The following is an 18,525-nucleotide window of genomic DNA, read 5'->3' on the forward strand; positions in this document are numbered from 1 at the left end:
GGCAATCCCTGCCCTGGTCCTGCTGGCCACACCACTGCTGATACATTCAGGATGTCCTTGGCCTTCTTGGCCACCTGGGCACACCCTGGCTCATGTTCAGCCACTGTTGAGCAGCACCCCCAGCTCCTTTCCCACTGGGCAGTTTTCCAGCCACGCTGTCCCAGCCTGGGGCACTGCCTGGGGCTGTTGTGACCCAAGAGCAGGACACAGCACTTGGCCTGGCTGAACCTCACACAACTGGCCCTGGCCCATGGATCCAGCCTGTGCAGATCCCTCTGCAGAGCCCCCTGCCCTCCAGCAGGTCAGCACTCACACCCAGCTTGGTGCCTTCTGCAAACTGGCTGAGAGTGCTCTCAATTCCCTTGTCCAGATCATCAATAAAGATAAACAGGACTGGCCCAGCAATGACCTCTGGGAACACCTCTGGTGACCAGCCACCAACTGGATGCAGCACCATTCACCACCACTCCCCGGGCCTGGCCATCCAAGCAGTTTTCACCCAGTGAAGTGCATCCATGAGCAGCCAGATTTCTCCAGGAGATGCTGTGGGAGATGGTGTCAAAGGCTTTGCTGAAGTCCAAGTAGACACATTCCCAGCCTTTCCCTCACTCACTACATGGGTACCTTGTCACAGGAGGGGTCAGGTGGGTCAAGCAGGACCTTCCTTTCACAAACCCATGCTGGCTGGGCCTGATCCCCTGGTTTGCTGTGTGTGTCCACGATGGCACTCAGGATGATCTGCCCCATGACCTTCCACAGCACTGAGGTCAGGCTGCCAGGCCTGTAGTTCCCTGGATCTTTCCTTTGGCCCTGCTGGTAGATGGGCATTGTTTTTGCAAGCCTCCACTCAGCTGGAACCTCCGTGGTGAGCCAGGGCTGCTGGGAAATGATGGGAAGAGGTCTGGGGAGCACTTCCAGCAGCTCCCTCAGTGCCCTTGGGTGGATCCCAGCTGGCCCACAGACCTGTGTGCATCCAAGTGCTGCAGCAGGTCACTGACCATTTATTTCCCTTTGGATCATGGGGGCTTCATTCTGCTCCCCATCCCTGTCTTCCAGCTCACAGGGCTGTGTACCCTGAGAACAACTGGGGTTGCTATTACAGACTGAGGCAAAGAAGGCATAAAGCACCTCAGCCTTTCTTATCTTTTGTTGCTATGTTTCCCACCACACCCAATATAGGACGCAGCTTGTCCTTGGCCCTCCTTTTGTTGCTCATGTATTTGTACAAACTGTTTTATATGGCAGTGGCCAGATTTAAGTCTTAGTTGGGCTCTGGCCCTTTTAATGTTCCCCCTGCATAATTTCACAATTACAAGTCCTTGCTGCTGTCCCAAGCTGGCACTTCTTCCAGAAGTCAGAAACTTCCCTTTCTTCTCCAAGTTCCAGCCCAAGCTTTCTGTGCAGCCAGGCTGGTCTTCTTCCCTGCTGGCTCATCTTTTGGCACGTGGTGATGCCCTACTCCTGTGCCTTGTGCCTTAAGATTTACTTCTTAAAGAATATCCAATGTTCCCTGATTCCTCTGCTTTTCAGGACTGCCTCCCAAGTGACTTTGTTGCTAAGCATATGCTAACCAAGGAAAAAAATGGCATTTCAGATCACAGAAATTCAGAGACCCACGTTATCATGAAATATGAGTCTCTGAGTTATCTGACCTTGTCTGCTGGAAATTGGCAGAATCCCCAAAAAATGAGGAGGGGCAGTAATTTACTTGACATCAAGAAGGCTTACTCTTTCATCTCCTGTGCATGCCATCTAAAGAGTATTAATGTTCACTAGAGGCTGAAAGTTATGAATCAAGTTTGGTATATAATTATTTTTCTTCATCTGTTATTTGCAAAGTATCCAACTGCCTTGTCTGAGTATTTCCACTCAGCATCTTCAGGAGACTATCCTGAGTACAAAGGAAATGTGACTTAAAGGCTAGACAGTAGAAAAAAAGTAAGCTATTTTTTATGCTTTTCCGTGATGTCTCAAGAGTATTATCAGAAGCCAAGGACTTCAGGGAAAGATGTCCCAGACAGAGGCACCATGGAGGAGGGAGGAGTTGTCTGACTCATACTCCTTGCTAGGCATCTAAAGCACTAAAGAAACCTACATCCTAAACCTGAGTAATTTCCAAAGATGCAGCAGTGGTTCTGCCCTCCATGCTTTAGGAAACCCTATCACAGCTGCACTCCAACAGACTCCAAATGCTGCTAAAAGAGTTTATTAAAGACCATACTAACAGTTCTCATAACAATGGCACGTACAATGATTCAAAATCATGACAAATAGTGTGGAGTTTTGAAGAGCATTATTATAACACACCATGGACAAGAACAAAGCAGATGTGCTGTCTCAGAACTCTACAAGCAGGCCCATGAAATACAGGAGTCACATCATACAGCTACACAAGTGTCAGAGAAAATAGAAAGGAAAAAAAAAGTCATTCAATATGCAGTCCTTGAATTTATTGACAGTATTACAGTACTTTATGGGCAAGGACTGGCTTGTTCCAGCTGCACTTTCCAGAGCACAAGGGCAGCTGGAAAAGCAAAAATATCCCCAATAAAAACCCTCCAACAAACATGCCTCAGGTGCAATCATCATTCCATACCTTCCTGCTCACGAATTTTCAGTCAGAAATTCTGACCTCCCTGCAATTACTTTGCTCAGGACAGTGTTTTGTTTTTTAAGAAAACAAAAGCAGGATGCTTCTTTAAGACAGTGCAAAAATATTTCAATGGTATTATAAGATTAATGACAATCAGCATGGATCAACCACAGCACGGCCAACAGCATCTCCAAGATCAGAAGCAAATGCACGTGCTGCCCCTTGACCAGCACTCCAGACTGAAGGCTTGCAGAGGGGAGGTGTTTTCCTCTCTCCCAAGTAAGCCACCATTTCTGGGCTCATAGTGAGGAATGGTCTTAGCTACTCCAGGGTAATAAAATGCTACAGAAAGCCTGCAATATTAAATTATCCAATCCTCTGTCAAACACTAACAAAAGAATATTGAAGTGGAAAAAGCACATAGCAGCCATGTGATTTGTAATGGCTCTAACTCTACGATTCTAACGCTGATCCCTTCCCGACCGCGTCGGTCACGGCAGCCCGAGCGCGCCTTACGGAGCCGAGCAGCTTACAGCACTCCCACGGCCGTCAGGGACTCCCAGCAGCACGTGGGGATTTGTATTCTCCGAGACACACCAGCTAATTACAGCTGCAGCCTGCTCCTGGAGCGCTGCCTTTGCAGCTTTTGGCGAGGAGATCTCAGGCCCCACCCCGGGCTTGTGGCCCCGGTCTGGCCCGCGCCCACAGCAGCACATCCGTGCACATACGTTCATTCGGCGTGCATCTTCAGAGCCATCTGCACCTCTTCTTCTTTGAGCACATGTTGAGGTGTCTATATGTCACGTTGGCATAATCTGTGTCAGAAGATCCCCAGGCAGCTCCACAGTACGTGAATTCAATGAAAGATAACTGTGCTTTGTCAAACCGCCCCAAATCATCTCCTCCCAATTTCCACACAGTTGTGTTTGCATCGTAGTGTGATTACGCAGAACCTTTTTAATGCCTGCCAAATTCAGAGGATAAAATCACAGTGCTGCATATCAACAAAACCCAGCAATTCCAGCCTCCAATATAAAATAATTTATATACACAAAGCAGAATTTACATGTTAAATAAGAAGAGATTGTCTCATTCTCTACGGTGTCTTACCCAGCTACTAAAAAATAAATAATTCACATCAGATTGATGGATTTGTTTCCTATACAGCACACGTGCGCTATCGGAGCTGACAAAGACAACATGAAAAAAAACCTTTTGCAATGAATAAAAGAATTGTTGAACACTTGCACATATTGGCACAAGGCAGAAGAGGAAAGGGAACATTACACAGCTCAGCTCAGGTGCCTTCCTCTGTGGAGCGGGACTCAGACTTCAGCTTCACAAATTCCTTGGCAACTTCATCATTGGTTCTCTGAGAGAGAATCCTCAGGATTGTGAGTCCAGTCTCATCCATGTGAATCCTGCGCCCGAGGGGGCACCAGCAAGCACAGCTTCCTTTGTCTGCTATGTCTCTGAGCTGCATCACTGCTATCCCCAGAACCCGGTCCTCCCGGGCAAAGCAGTAATCCTTCACACAGACTTGGAGCTCGTAGGCATCAGGGCCATCTTCATTCCCCAGGATGCTGAAAAACACACACAAGTTCACTTACAGTGTCTGGACTGCAAAAAACAAAGGTGCCAGCAGCTGACTGGAGGGCTATGGTAAGTCACAGAAAACTCCTTTCTACAGAAAACCCTGGTCAGAAGGAGAGAAGTAAAACCTGCAGCATGTGGGCATTAACCCAGTTATTGAAGAGGAAAAAACAAGCAACCTCTTTCAAGCTGCCTTTGCAACTTGTGTGTGTTTGTATGTGTGTTAAACTGTGAAATGAGAGGAGGGGGAAACATTAAAGCCATGCTAATAGATTTTCAACTCAGATGACTTTAAACATTTCTGCTTCTGCTAAGGATGGCTTCATTTCAGAATTATTATTTTAATTAGAAGAAGTCTTTGTTAAAGATTCAGGACCTTCCATTAATGTGAAAGCTAATAAAAATAAATCCCCAACCCTTCTGATGTTTCTAAAATTGAAAGAATCAAAGGAACAAAATCTCTTCACTTAGAGGAAGCCTGCCTTTCCTCAGAGAACAGAACAATTATATGAACACTCCCTTCTCCCCCAGATGTTTATAGCCTTTTTCTGGTCAGCTGTCCTCATCTCATTTTTATATGTACAGCTGAAAGAGTTCAAGCCTGCAGCTCCTTCTGTTAAGCCTCCCAAGAAGGAATATGTCCTTGCAATAATGAAAGAAAATGAAATAAGAAGAGATCAATACTCAATGCTGAGAAACACAGCAATTTGAGCAGTGCAACTTGCTACCAATTCCATGGGCTGTATCCTTGGAAACAAGTTCCAAAAGCATGTCCCACAGGTCAAGTTGGGATAAAAACACACATTAAGATTAAGAAATAAATAAAAATGAACTTTTAGCCTCAACTCTACCAATAAAAAATAAAAAGTTCATTAAAATGACAGAGCACAGTAAAATGTGTTCATAAGACACAGACAGAGCATTTCAGAAGGTGGCCAAAGGACACTGCTGGTACAGAACAAACCTTCGCGTCCCACCAGCAGCAAAAACTTCCATAATCCAGCTTTTCTGCCAAGACATTAAAGACAGGACCAAGCGACTGGTTCATGTACTCTTCTTGGCCTGTACAGACTGTCTGGGGACACTGGACAACCCTATCTGTCCCTCTGCATCTGCACTTGCCATGCCAGATCCTCAGGATATTTTTCAGACTTACAAATGAAATGTTTCATTGTATTTTGGAGCCCAGTTGTTGCTCTTTGACTTGGTTGTGAACTTCCTCTTCTTGTCACTCTGGTGGGGCCCAATCATGGTGATTTCAACAAATGGACGGAACATGCCAGATGTCTGCCACTTCAGGTCGTTGGCTGCCACAACTGCAAAAGAGAGTCACAACCTGGTTTACAGCAAATACTCATTCATATTTTTTGCTCTGGACATCCTTCAGCTCTGCCCTGCTTTCAATTTCTTGTGTCTAACTCAAAACATGACAGTGTCACAACACATATGGGCAGGACTTTCTTGTAATGCAAGGATATGCTTTTTTAATCTAGTTTAAGTTCTGTGAAGGGAATTTAAGTTTGCACTAGTATGTAACTTCTCCCATACAGATTGTCAAGAAATAAGCCCAAGAAAACAGGCATTCCTCCAGCTCCGGGCAGGCTGCCCTGACAGTTCCATGATTACATCACCATTATGTCTGGGATAAGGAAAAAAAGGGGCATTTTAGAGGCCAATATTAAAGTCTCTGTTGAAAAGGAAAATAGGACTGCAGGTAAGAAAAACAAAGCCCATGAGCTGTGTGTGCTTTCAGGATCTAGAATTATGAGCTTTTAATTCTCATTCTGTCTCAGGTCACTGCAGGGAACATACTGAAGCAGAGGAAATAGGTCTGAAAAACAGCTTTTGCACTTCAGTGTAGATTTAACCAGAAGAGAGGCCTGAAGAACTGTTTATATAAATCTTCAGAGGAAATTGAAGTAGTTAAGTATGCTGTATTCAAGTGAAGGAGATGAAGGAGAAAAAGGAACCCTGGGATGAATCACTGCTTTGGTTATTTCCAGAGTGGCTGTTAGGGACCAGTGTGGACTTCAAGACTGGGGAGAGGAGCCTCTGAACTCTCAGGGCCTCTGTGATCTCTGGGTGTACACTGAGCAGTTTCGCAAGATCAGCCTGCCCCGTTCTCTGCAGCACAGACTAAACTGTGGCGCCTGGCGAGAGCCATCATCTGATTTTTGTTTACTTGCACACATTGCTGCCAATAAACAACCGGGCTGTGCGCTGCCATGTCACTGGCTGGACAAGCTCATTTGCTGTTTCCCTACGTGTCCCTGATGTGAAACAGAGAAAACAATTCTGGCCTGAGATCCCACAAGCTAACACAGAAATATCCTGACTGCCAGCTGGAGATTTGCCCCAGCGAGCCTGAGCACAGCACGTGCTTTGCCATACCTTTCACCGTGACCTTGTGCTCCCCTGTTCCTGGGTGGGTGTACAGGTCGATCTGGATGGACACTTCTCCCACAGGATCATCCACACCGGAGCCTGTTGGAAGGAAATGGACACCCCCCCATGCACACATGGATTACTGGTTATTGGCACAGGTCTTTATGGCCTCAGGAAGACAATGTGGTGTTTTCACAGCACACCTCCCAGAGCCAGCTTTTCAGTCAGCACTGAGAATGTCAGGGTAGTGCAAGATAGCATCAGGCTCACATGCCCAACACACATAAACACCAACACTTCTTCCACTCCAACAAAGATTGCATCCTATTGAGAACACCAGTGAAGGTTTTTAAAGAATTTAAAAGACCTCAACAGTGGACCTTCACAGGGAGCAAGGATTTTTCAGAGGTTCCTGCCAAGCTACTGTGTACACATGCAGGCATTCCAGTGGTGGGCACTGGCATTCCTGTCTGCTCAGGGAAGAAGGGAGGACAAAAAAATTCAACAGTAAAAATAAAAAGGAGGAGAGGACATCACACAACAGAGGAAATATAGGAAAGAAAAAAAAAAAAAGGTATTAGTGATTTGCACAGAGCCATAGTGCAGTCTCACCCTACAAGAACCTTCCTGCGTGTTGTACATCACCTAAAAATTGTCATCCTGACTGTTTATCTGTTTCCCTTTGGAAGATGATCAGAACCACTTCTTTGTTGTGCACAAAAATGATGAGAGAGAAGCACTCACAATTTGCATACTTATTTCTCTTTATCAATTAGCCAGAGAGAAAACAAGATGTAGTTTCAGAGGGAAAAGAGAACATGTTCATAAAAGAGGGAGATCTCATGAACATTACAATTCATATTTTATTATTTTTTTCAACTTTTAAACTTTTAATCACAATTATCATCATGTAATATGTGGAAATGACATTTTTCTGGGTAATAAAGTTGTCACATAAATTACAGAAAACTACTGCTTTGCAAAATGAAAATCAAGTTTTGGTAAGAGAGTGATATTTTTCTGACTTTCTCTTTGATAACTGCCTGATCTCAGGTTGACAATTAGCAATGCTGCTGTAATTGAGATATCTAGAGGATAATTGAATACCTATGAATAGCAGTTATTTTGTCAAATTTGAGGGTAAGATACATTACTAAGTGAAAAACTGATCTGTTTGAAATCCTACATAAGGAGATTGAAGGACATCATTACACAAACATTTTGATTAGACTGATCTAACAAGTCAACTTCCACAAGAATGGTCTGCAGCAGACCAAGAGGTTGAGTGCCGACCTGTGCAATTCTCTGAGGAAAATTACATGCCACAAAACTGTAGGCAGTGAGTCACATTAATATACCAGCAAAAGCATCTGAGCAACCAAAACAGAACCTCAAATTATTACCTCAGGGTAGGTTGTCATTCTTGACCTGAGCACATTGAACAATCTTTAGGGTGTAACAAATATGGCCTTGAACATACTCTTTCCTCCCCGCTTAAAAGGGCGATATTGCTTTTTTTTTCTGTATATAAGCACAGAGCTTTAAAACCGGTAGGCTTAATTATTGACCTGATCCATCTGCTGGTGTGGGTCTGTCACTTCATTGTTGGCATTTTCCACAGGAAGAGGCAGAATTACCAACAGTATGTAATGGCCATATCCACAGAAATATCAGCCACCAAACATTCAGGTCTTTATCAATCTTTAGTGCAACTAGTAGGTTATAAAGGAGATGCTGATGCCTCAAAAGAATAAGAGCAGAATCATTCCACTACCTTTGAAGAAGACAAAACTCATATTACAGTTTTTTCCTACCTTCGTTCTTGTCTTTTCATATAAAAATCTTGTTCTGTGAACTGAAATTTTCAGACAAAAAACTAATCTGAAGAAGGCCAACAAAAATATTCTGAGCATGTGTAACTGTGTGTGTACACATACTTGTACGTTTAGTGACAAGCACATTTAATTCTTGACACGAAAGCCTCACTGGTATTGCAATGCTGAAAGGTGAAACTGCAGAATTGAGCTCGTGCAAAGGGTTATAGATGTGTTTCATCTGAGATAACAAAAAGACTTTGGACAGCAAAAAATAAATTAAGAGATGAAACACTGCAAGACTTAATATGTAGGGGTCTCCTGGGTATCCAGACCTTTAGATAACCACCCTTCAAGCCAGATGGTTCAAGCTTAGCCATAACCTTGAGTGCATATCCAACATTCCCATGTATTACAGTAGCCCTTCTCAGCAGACCACACGCATGCAAGCCCAGGACTTGAAACACGCACCCCATGGTAAAGGGAAGGGGAACAAGTCTGCAGCATCTCCCAAAAAAACAGTCCATTTTCAAGACAGCTTTCACATCCCGTGAATAAATCTCAAGCGTGGGAACAGGTTCTCAGGCAAGGTACAGACTTCTAAACCACACAACTGTGGCTCAGTCTGTGGGATGCAAACATTCAGTGGAAGTTCACTTCTACAAGGGAACTACAGGGAACAGGACTCTGGAAAAGGTTTCTGAGCATGGGCAAGATGATGTCAAAAGCAAGGCAGTTGGGTAATGTTGTTATGGTAACAACATTAATCTTGAACATACCCTTATCAGGAAGAATGTCCTCATTAGCGGTAAACCTTATACCTTTCCCATCATGCACTGAGACATGAATTCAAAAGGCAAGAAAGCAAGCAGGATAAAGAGAGAAGAGTATGAATTACAACACAATTAGCAATGTCACTTAAACATAAGGCAAATATTCTAGTTCTTAACAGACAAAATATCCTCCTAGATCTTCTGCACCAGGATTTGGAGAGCAAGGCTGTCTGCAAGTAAGGCATAGTCTGGGTTAAAACAGAACAGAATTTGTGCTGGCATAACTAAACTGCAGCCCCAATCCAATCTGCAGAGCAAACATTTAGCAGCATAGTGCCATAGAAGTCTACTCAGTAATGAAATGAAAGCAGTAGGTGCCTCACAAACTGGAAGGTGCAACCACTGAGCAGGGAAGTAAGAGAAGCGAAGAGCATTTAAATGATACTGCATGAAGCCATGTCCTCCCAGGGGATTGTGGCACTTATGCAAAGGGAAACCTCAGTCACAAAGCTCTGGTAAGCAGATGTGAGCTGTAAATAGTAGTGCTGTCCCTTCTGTCCCTCCAACCTGTGTGCAGTTCTCTAAAACCATCTACCAGCCGTGGTTAATGAGAAGGGTAAGCAACTAATATCCTTCTTTAGCTCCAGTGCTGGGAGGGAGTCAGTCACAGAATACGCAGAGTTGGAAGTGATCCACAAGGATCATTGAGTTCAGCTCCTGGCCCTGCACAGGACCATCCTAAGAGTGACATCTTCCACCTGAGAGCATTGTCCAAACATTTCTTGAACTCAGACAGGCGTGGTGATGTGAGCACTTCCCTGGGGAGCCACTGCCCTACCACCCTCTGGGGAAGAACCTTTCCCTGATATCCCCCTCTCCTGACACAACTTCAGGCCGTTCCCTCAGGTCCTGTCGGCATAGGGAAGAGATCAGAGTCATGCCTTTCTCAGACACATCCCAGCACAGATTCTGCAGGTATTAGGTGGCATAGCACAAATCTTTTATTCCCCAAACAGGGTTCAAAATTCTCAAGCCTACTAATGTACAAGATACTGATTTGGATCAGTGGCCCGCTGCCCAGTACTTGTTCCCAACAGTGGTTTAGAATAAGTCACAAAGAAATGTCATCAGTCAGCTTTGAGTTTAAATTGATGACCTCATAACATGTGCATACGATGCCCTAAAGCCAGAGCTTCATTCTTTGTAAGCTTCTTAAAAAATACATAAATACCCATGCACCCACTTCTGTAGCAGCCCTGTATATTCCCGCTCCTGAGGGGTAATGATACTGTTCCATTATCTTTGTGTTTCGGCTAAATACTTGCCCTCAGTGAAGTATTACAGTCAAATCATGCATTGCATGAAGCTGCTTTCTCATATCATCTTTGAATTTGTCACTTTTGTGTCTTCAATGGAGCACTTTTCTTTCTCTAATTTTAAGTACTCCAGACTGTAGTACGGACTGCAGGATATCAGTGCTGCACACTTTCTTATATCTTAGCTCAGCATTTATTTAACACTTTAACAGTAATTTAACAGTATCCACATGAAAAACTAGCTTCAATTAATTAATAGTTTGGATATATAATGGGAAATATGTGCACGGAACAGCAAAGATTGTTAGCACTCACTCAAGCGTGCACTCAAGTTCCTCATTAAAATGTGGTTTGTGTAAGTGATGGCAACAGCCAGCCTCCCAGAGTCCCCAGTGGATGCAGCAGTCTTTGACCTGTCTGGCCACTGGATGTCATCGTTGCTCTGTTGGGACACAGCTGCAGGATCATTCTCTCAAAGGTACTGAGTTTTTATTTAATTTCAGCATTTTAATGCAGTATGTTTCAACATAAGGAAGACTAGACTGTGCTGCTATAGGCAGAGATCACAGAATCACAGAGCTGTCACGGCTGGAAGAGACCTGCAATGTCATCTAGTCCAACTGTTAATCCAACGTTAATCCAGCATCACCATAATCATCCCTAAACTATGTCCCCAGTTGCCACATTCAGACACCTCTTGTACACTTCTAAAGATTGTACACTTCTCCACCACCTCCCTGGGCAAATTATTTCAATGTCTAACCACCTCTTCAATGAAAAAATAAATTCTAATATCTGACCTGAATCTCTCCTGGCACAATTTCAGGCCATTTCCTCTCATCCTTTCACTTGAGACATGGCAAAAACTTGCACCTCACAATCTCCTTCCAGGTAGTTTCAGGTCCCCTCTGAGTCTCCTCTTGATGACTCAACCCACCAAAATGAAACTAAACTTTCCTCTTTAGAAACAAACCCTGTTTTGCTCACAGAATCTCCTCTACACTGCTAGGGGAATGCCAGTATCAAGCAGCCTCATTTACACACAATGGAATGTATGTGAGCTAGGGAGTGCTTTCCCTTTGATCCTGGGGCTTGGTGTGATGACCTGCTGGCAGAGTTAGTACAGTCTGTGGGGTTGCCAGCTCTCTTAGGCTTGGAAGGATTGAAAGAAAAAGGATCCCATGCAAAAAGATTGCAGAAAGACATGCCAGGGAGTTGTATGACTTTGTTGCTGGGATGAAGTAGCTTAATACAAGGCTTTTAATTAAACAGCCTGAAAACACAAAAATACCAGTTTTTGTTTAGACCCAGCCCTTTGTAGCATCTGTCCCCTCTTACTGAGAATAGTGACATTCACAGTCAGCCTGTGATCATCCCTTACTAGAGATCAAATTATTCTGTACAATAATATGGAGATGTTCACATGAAAGCAATGAAATTAACTGTTTACCCCTCCATATTCAATGAAACAGCTCCACTAAGCCATAAGGCTTCTCAGAGAGTCACCAAACAGTTTGGTGACCCATCCCAGCAGCTTATTAATATGTTGTGGTAATCTGTAATCATCTAGCTCCTGCATACCCTGTACTGGCTGCAGACAAAACAGTGCATTTGTTGCTCACCTCAGAGACTTCTCCCTTTACAGGCAGCCTGTAGCTCTGTGACTCATCACACAGCTGTCACTCAGCCTTTGTCAGGGCCACACGGGCTGTGCCACACACACAGCTGGCCTGTGACACAGGCACTGACAGGTTTCTGCAGTGGTGTCTTGCTGAAATGGTGCCTCACACCATCACACAAGCCTCAGTACAGTAACATCAAATTTTGCTTAAGCCACCCACCCACATTAATTCATGAAACGTGACTGTTAAGTGAGGACTGCAGAGAAAAAAAGACCACAAACACCCCAGGCCTTATGTTTCACATGTTTCTGCTCTCCCCAAATGTAGTCATGGAGCGGCAAATAATCCCCTTTCCCTCTTTTCCAGTTTCACAAGCTCCGAACTGTCACACTTTCAGAAACGTTACTGCCAAAAGCACTCTACAAACTGGCAGTACAAGGGAGAGAAATTATGAGCAGAGCCAAGAGCTTCACTGAGCCCTGCCAACACAAAAGAATCTTACCCTGAGCTGTCTGAGACTGGACAAACGTTTTGATGAGAGTGTCCGTGGTCTGAGTGTAGAGGGAGAGAGCATATCGAAGTGACTGTAGGTCTGGACTTTTCTCCAAGAAGGTTTTCTTCAGACCATTTCCACCAGCATGGAAATATTGCTAAGAGTAAAAAGAAACAGGAAAGGCACTGAGTAAGAATTGCAACCAGCAGCCAGTGTGTATATGCAGTTGTGTGTACTGATAGGAAACAGCTGGAAAAATTCACAAGACAGCTTCTGTCTGTACTGGAAACTCAGCCCTCAGACCAGCTGATACCAGCTGCTCATGGCATTCTTCTTCCAAAGCACTTAAATATGAATATGCTGACTCCCAGCATGCCAGTCCCCTGAACCTCTTCAGGTGTACACATGCATGGCAGTATTCACTTAGAGCCTTTACCACTGCGACAGCAGGGACAAACTCCTGCCAGCTCCCAAACCAGGACAGGCACTGTCCTCTCAAAGAGGACTTGAGGATGGATTTGGTTACAGCAGAAATAGAAATGGCATCACTTACTTTGATTGTATCCAGTGCCAGGTCCAGAACAGCACACTGCTTTGGAGTGAGGCTCCTGGTTTCTTCTCTCACCATATGATCCTGCAAACAACCATTGTATTTGACATGAGTGTGCTGTCAGAGGCTAAGGGAAAAGGAGTCCCCAGCATCACCACTTTCTCCAGATTCACGCTGTATCTGTGTGGTGGCAGCATTAATTCAGCTGTTCAAGGAATGTTTAATGGAGTATCTAAAAGTTGTTTATTACAGCTTAATTTGGAAATAAACTAATTTTGTCTCTTTCTTGCAGGCACAGAAGACATAAACAAGGAAAGAACTGGACAAAGGTTAGCAACAATTTAAAATCACAGTTTGTCTCTCAAGAAAACCCTAGCAGAAGCCTACCTGACAATACTGTCACTCTAGAAAAGCCACAACAAAATTCGCCAAATACCACCTATATCAAGGAATTCTGAGTATTAGGCATTAGTTAAAGTTGTTAGATATCTGTTGTTTGTGGATTTTTTAAACTCTTCCAACTACAAAAGTCACTAATTCATTCCATCATTTGTGTAGAAGAAGAAAAACAAAAGGAAATAGGTTTGCTAAAAGAAGATATTGTTGCTGACAGACCCACCAACTTTAAAAGCAAAAAGCTTTTAGACCCACCAACTCTAAAAGCAAAAAGCCAGTAATCACTTGGGAAAGAATTCCCTTTTCTGCAGTGGAAGCACATCTCTGTTAGAGTCCTGGCTGACTACAAGGATGTGCCATCCTTTGGCATTTCACTAAGCTCTTTCTCTCTGATGCTTAGTCTAGATCTCAGGGGAAAACAGTGTATGTTAGGAAGTCAAAACTTTGCACAAATCCATATTCTAACTGAGCAGCTGGAGAGTCAGGCCAGTTGACTTCAGACTAGGCTCCAAAGCATTCATAAAAAAGATGTAGGCCAATCAGGCCTACACAGGCAAAGGCTTTATCCCTACTTTAAACATGTCACAGGTCCCCCTAGACACTTCCCAGGAGACACATCTGCTAAACTGCCTCTGTGTAAAGCACACCTAGTGTGCGGCATCATGTGTGGGTTTCACAGGGACAAACCTGCTGGCTATCTTGCAGCTTGCTGATTCTTCACACTGCCTGATGCTGTACCCAGTCATTATCCACTGCAATCCATCTCCTGCCTGATGGAGACAGGGCTCTCTACAGTTTAGGGGCAGCCATAAGGCATTTGCCACACTTCTCACAGACATCTAGCTACCAACTTTACACAGTGAAGCCTTGAACTGCACAGAAGATGCCTCTCAAGCTGTCAGTTTCTCAGATAAGTTCACAACCTGCCTTCTTGAGTAGCAGAGATGTGCCTCAATGCGCCTCTTCCCCCACACAGGATGTCACTGGTCTGGGGACTGTGTGCAGGGGCACAGCACTTGGTGAGCTGCAGTGTGCCTTCTGTTGTGAAATGCTGTCCTGAGGGTAGCAATAACTCTCCTCCTTCTTCTTTGTGAGCTGGGAGTAATTCAATTGAAGATGATGTGGCTTCACACTTCAGTACACAGAGACTTCAGTGCACAGAGGGTAAAGTGTTCTTTTCTGTCTCACAGTCAGATTAAGAGCAAAATCAGACAGAGCCCAAGGCCACATTCATGGGAAAGGCCAGTTTAGTCAGGGTAGCTGTGCTCCCAAGGCAGAGCTACTTTCACATCTGCTAAAATGACTTTCCAGGCCTGCTTGCTAGATTGTCCCAGCTGCCACAGAAACCAGGTGGTCAGCACTTTTCTCTCAAACACCTACAGAGCTCAGTCAGCCCCACGGAGAGGCCACTCCACCCATGCCCATGCTGTCAATGACAGCAACACATCACTGCTTTCTCTGAGTTTTCTAGTGTCACTTTCTTCAACACATTGTGTAAAAATAATCCAGAGACTGGACTTGTAATACTTGCACCTACTCAGAGAGGAGCCCACGACTGTAATTCCTGTGCATACCTGCCCTCTGCAAATCCCACACTGTTCCTATAAAGAACTGTGCACAGTGCTACCTTGCACTTCCCAGATTGCCAGCCAGGAGCAAGAAACAAATATTTACATCAAATAACTATGCAAGTTCAAGAAGAAGACAAGAAAAAAAAAACAAACCCAAACAGCCCAACAAACTTTTCCTGATCTCTCAGACTCATTCTTGTATTCTCCACAGGTATTTTCAGAAGAAACTCTGTGGTCAGAGCCTGGCTGTTTATCCTGGGGGCAGCACAAGGGAGAGGAGGCAGCTGCTCCCTGCTCCAGTTGCTGGCTATTAAGTAAACTGAGCAGAAAGAGTTTGATAATAAGTGGGAGGCAGATATGTGGCACCAAGGAGTCAGGTTTATGGTTGGCTTTCTGTGCATTCTAAAATACTCTGTGAAATTGATTTGTCATCAGGACGAGAGCCTGTGCTTGTCAGGTCTGTCAGTCTCAGTTTTCAGCTGAGTTATCTGATTCACTAGGGCTCCGTTCTCCCTGTCTTATTTAAGACCAATAATGCTTAAAATCCATCCCATAATCTTTCCAGGCTTTTAGTGGAACTGAAAAATGCAGAAGAGGGGAGGTCTGAAGAACCATGCCTTCCCTGTTAGCTTGTATGTGCCTGTAAAAACAAAAGGACAAAAAACCAGAATATCCACAATTCTTACACAGACTCCATCAATTTTTACTCTTATAACACTCCTATTCTACTGGAAAATTTTGGACACAATGTCATTTCCTTTATGGTCTCCAAAATTCAGGTGCTTTCACACTTGAGCACAACTGTCTTGCCACATATAAAATCCTGTGTACCTGTGCTGCTGCAGTTCTATATGCGGATATGCAAATAAAGGCTTGAACACACACCAGGGTTTGCCTGATTTGCATGATTACGTGCATTTCTAAAAATGCAGTCCAGAGTCACCAAAGCTGAGCTTTACAGTAACTGAACTGAAGAAGGGCTGCTGCTGCGGGACAGCCTTCACCCAACCAGTGCAAATGGAAACCAGCAAAGCTTCCAACCCATTCCTGGCAAAAGGTGCCCTGTACACACTTTGAAATTCCAGTAATGAGAAAATATGGGACAAGTAAAAGATAACAGTGAATTTCAGTGGCCATGCCCAAGAATGAAAGCAAACCACAGGAACTCACAGACTGTCCTTGTGACCTGGGGGAAGGAACAGCAAATTCAGAGCTCTGCCCTCAGAGATCAAGAGTACATGTAAAAGGCAGGGATGGCTTCTTTTCCATCATGTGGAGACATGATGAGTCCTTGCTGACGCTTTTGCAAGAGAAAGGGGAAACTCAGGAAACAGAAGTCACATTTGGATGCTGTGTTTCAGCTGCTACTCTTCCAGGCTGGCTACAAAGCTCCTTTCTCCCCATTTTTCCCAAGGAAGCCAACAAACAGCATTGCAAGCACAGGAAGCAGGGAAGGAAATGCAATCCTCATGAGACACCATGTCACCAGGGATGACAGCCTGACCGTGGGAGTGCATAAGGCCATCACTCAGCACAAGTGACAGCTACTCCCCTGGGGAGACACACTTGGAGGCTTATGCTAGGTGACTATTAACTGCTATGTACCAGCCTCAAAATGTAGCTGGAGAACAGGTGCACATCTAATGACACACCTGCCTACCATGATCACTTGCTAGGACTACTAATAAGCACTGCCTTAAATGACCTGTGTACTGGCCACATAAACGTGTATGGAAAATATATCTGCTGGGCAAGGGACATAGGTGTACGAAGACAGCTGTATTAGTGTGCAACACAAAACCAGAAAACTACAGGAACAGACAAATGCCTTTTGAAACTGCAATAATCACTTAGTGGAATATCCTTTGCACTGGGAAGATTGCCTTGGTCATGCTCTGACACAGAGTTCAGGTCCAGCTCCATCTCCCTCGCAGCAGACTGTACACTGTGACACAAGATTTAGACCTCCTCTTGCACAATACCAGTCTTGCAGCACAAGTGCAACCACAGCAGAGCCCAATCTGAGTGCTGTGAGGCGTCACTATTTTCATACCGTTCCTGTCGTGATCAGTGAATTAGTGCTTGATTCGCTTATGATGAGGTGGCGTGCACTTCATAATGCTCATGTCATGCACTGTCACGTCATGCACTGTCAAAACACATCAACAGAGCCTTCATGCTAAATGCCAGCTTGCCTGTGAAGGGAGCCCACGCAGAAGGAATTTACAGACACAGGCCCTTTCCATAAGCAACAGTTATTTTTTTAACAGTCCATGTAATTCACCCACAGCTAACGCAAGTGTCTTTCCAAGCATTAGGGACTCCCTTTTATAAATGGGGATACGGAGGAGCTGGCCAGATATTGAGAAATTTCCTTTTCTCCATTTTAAATCAATGTACCAGACTTAGCATCGTGTATACAGAAGAGAAAAACTACTTTGATGATTAAACGCACAGTAAGATTTAATGTTAAGCACTATGCTAATGTTAGTAGAATGCACTTAAATGCACATTTGATGCATTTAAAGGCATTTCTCTACAACTGCATTCAGCGACATACCACTGGAAGCACAGGACATGCTATGCACTACCACACTTCCATGCTTACACACAGGGACATTAACAAAAGCCATGCAGGACAATACCTTCAACTTTGACAAGTGTCCCAGTTCCTTAGCAGCACTGAAAATCAACTGTGTGCCCTATGGTTGCAGAAGTTAGAAAAGAAAGGAGGGGGGAAAAAAGGTTATAAACAAGCTTCACATATTTTTCCTTTGAGCAAGTTAAGTCAGTTCACAGCAACTTCATAGAACCACCCCAAGGCCAGGCACAACAACTGGACTCTCCTAGCCAGTTTATTACCTAGTACAAACCCTGGCATTTCTGTGGATACCACATCAAGAGCTATTTCAGAGCACAATGTCTTGCTAACCAGCTCACTCTTGCTTAGTGAGCAACCACCCACTTACACAGGATGAACCTTCAAATGGATTGCACAGGGAGGGAGCGAAGGCCATCTCCAAACACTCCTCTAGATTTCACATCTAAATACACACAAAGACTGCAAAGACTGTCCACAGCAAAAGATCATACAGCCCCAAGATGATGAGAATCTGTCCACAGAGGTAGGGCCCAGCCATCACGGTGGGGGTAAGCACAGATCAGATCATAAACAAAACTGGACCTCAGCTGTTCAGGGGCGAGAGATTGCCAAAGTCTTGTGAATACTACAGCATCACCTTCAAATGTTCTAGAGTTTGGCCAATGGCTCTTCTTCCTGCACTGTGCCTTACCAAAGCTGTATAACCAATGAAGAAACACAAAGGGAAGATGAACCCCAGTGACAGGAAATCTTGCTTCAAGGCACTTCATCAGTCTCACTCTAAAAAATCTCTTCCTGTTATCTAGCCTAAATCTAC

General features: G+C 44.3%; 1 protein-coding gene across 2 annotated transcripts in view; it reads right to left on the bottom strand.

Moving 5' to 3' along the window:
- Positions 1-2,190: 2,190 nt before the first annotated feature.
- The window catches only part of UNC13B (unc-13 homolog B), a 208,375-nt gene continuing 192,040 nt past the window's right edge, over positions 2,191-18,525 (bottom strand). Inside the window, exons 34-40 of one of the 2 annotated variants that reach the window (XM_041468602.1) lie at positions 17,752-17,808; positions 13,143-13,223; positions 12,599-12,746; positions 9,165-9,221; positions 6,578-6,670; positions 5,343-5,502; positions 2,191-4,176 (exon numbers count right to left, since the gene is read on the bottom strand). In XM_041468602.1, the coding sequence (XP_041324536.1) occupies positions 3,891-4,176; positions 5,343-5,502; positions 6,578-6,670; positions 9,165-9,221; positions 12,599-12,746; positions 13,143-13,223; positions 17,752-17,808 (882 nt within the window). In that variant the 3' untranslated portion in view covers positions 2,191-3,890. The remainder of the gene's footprint in view (positions 4,177-5,342; positions 5,503-6,577; positions 6,671-9,164; positions 9,222-12,598; positions 12,747-13,142; positions 13,224-17,751; positions 17,809-18,525) is intronic. The other variant, XM_041468603.1, reaches the window with a different exon arrangement.

This window comes from Pyrgilauda ruficollis, unplaced genomic scaffold (genome assembly GCF_017590135.1).
Source record: "Pyrgilauda ruficollis isolate IOZ18807 unplaced genomic scaffold, ASM1759013v1 scaffold220, whole genome shotgun sequence".
Lineage (NCBI taxonomy): Eukaryota > Metazoa > Chordata > Aves > Passeriformes > Passeridae > Pyrgilauda > Pyrgilauda ruficollis.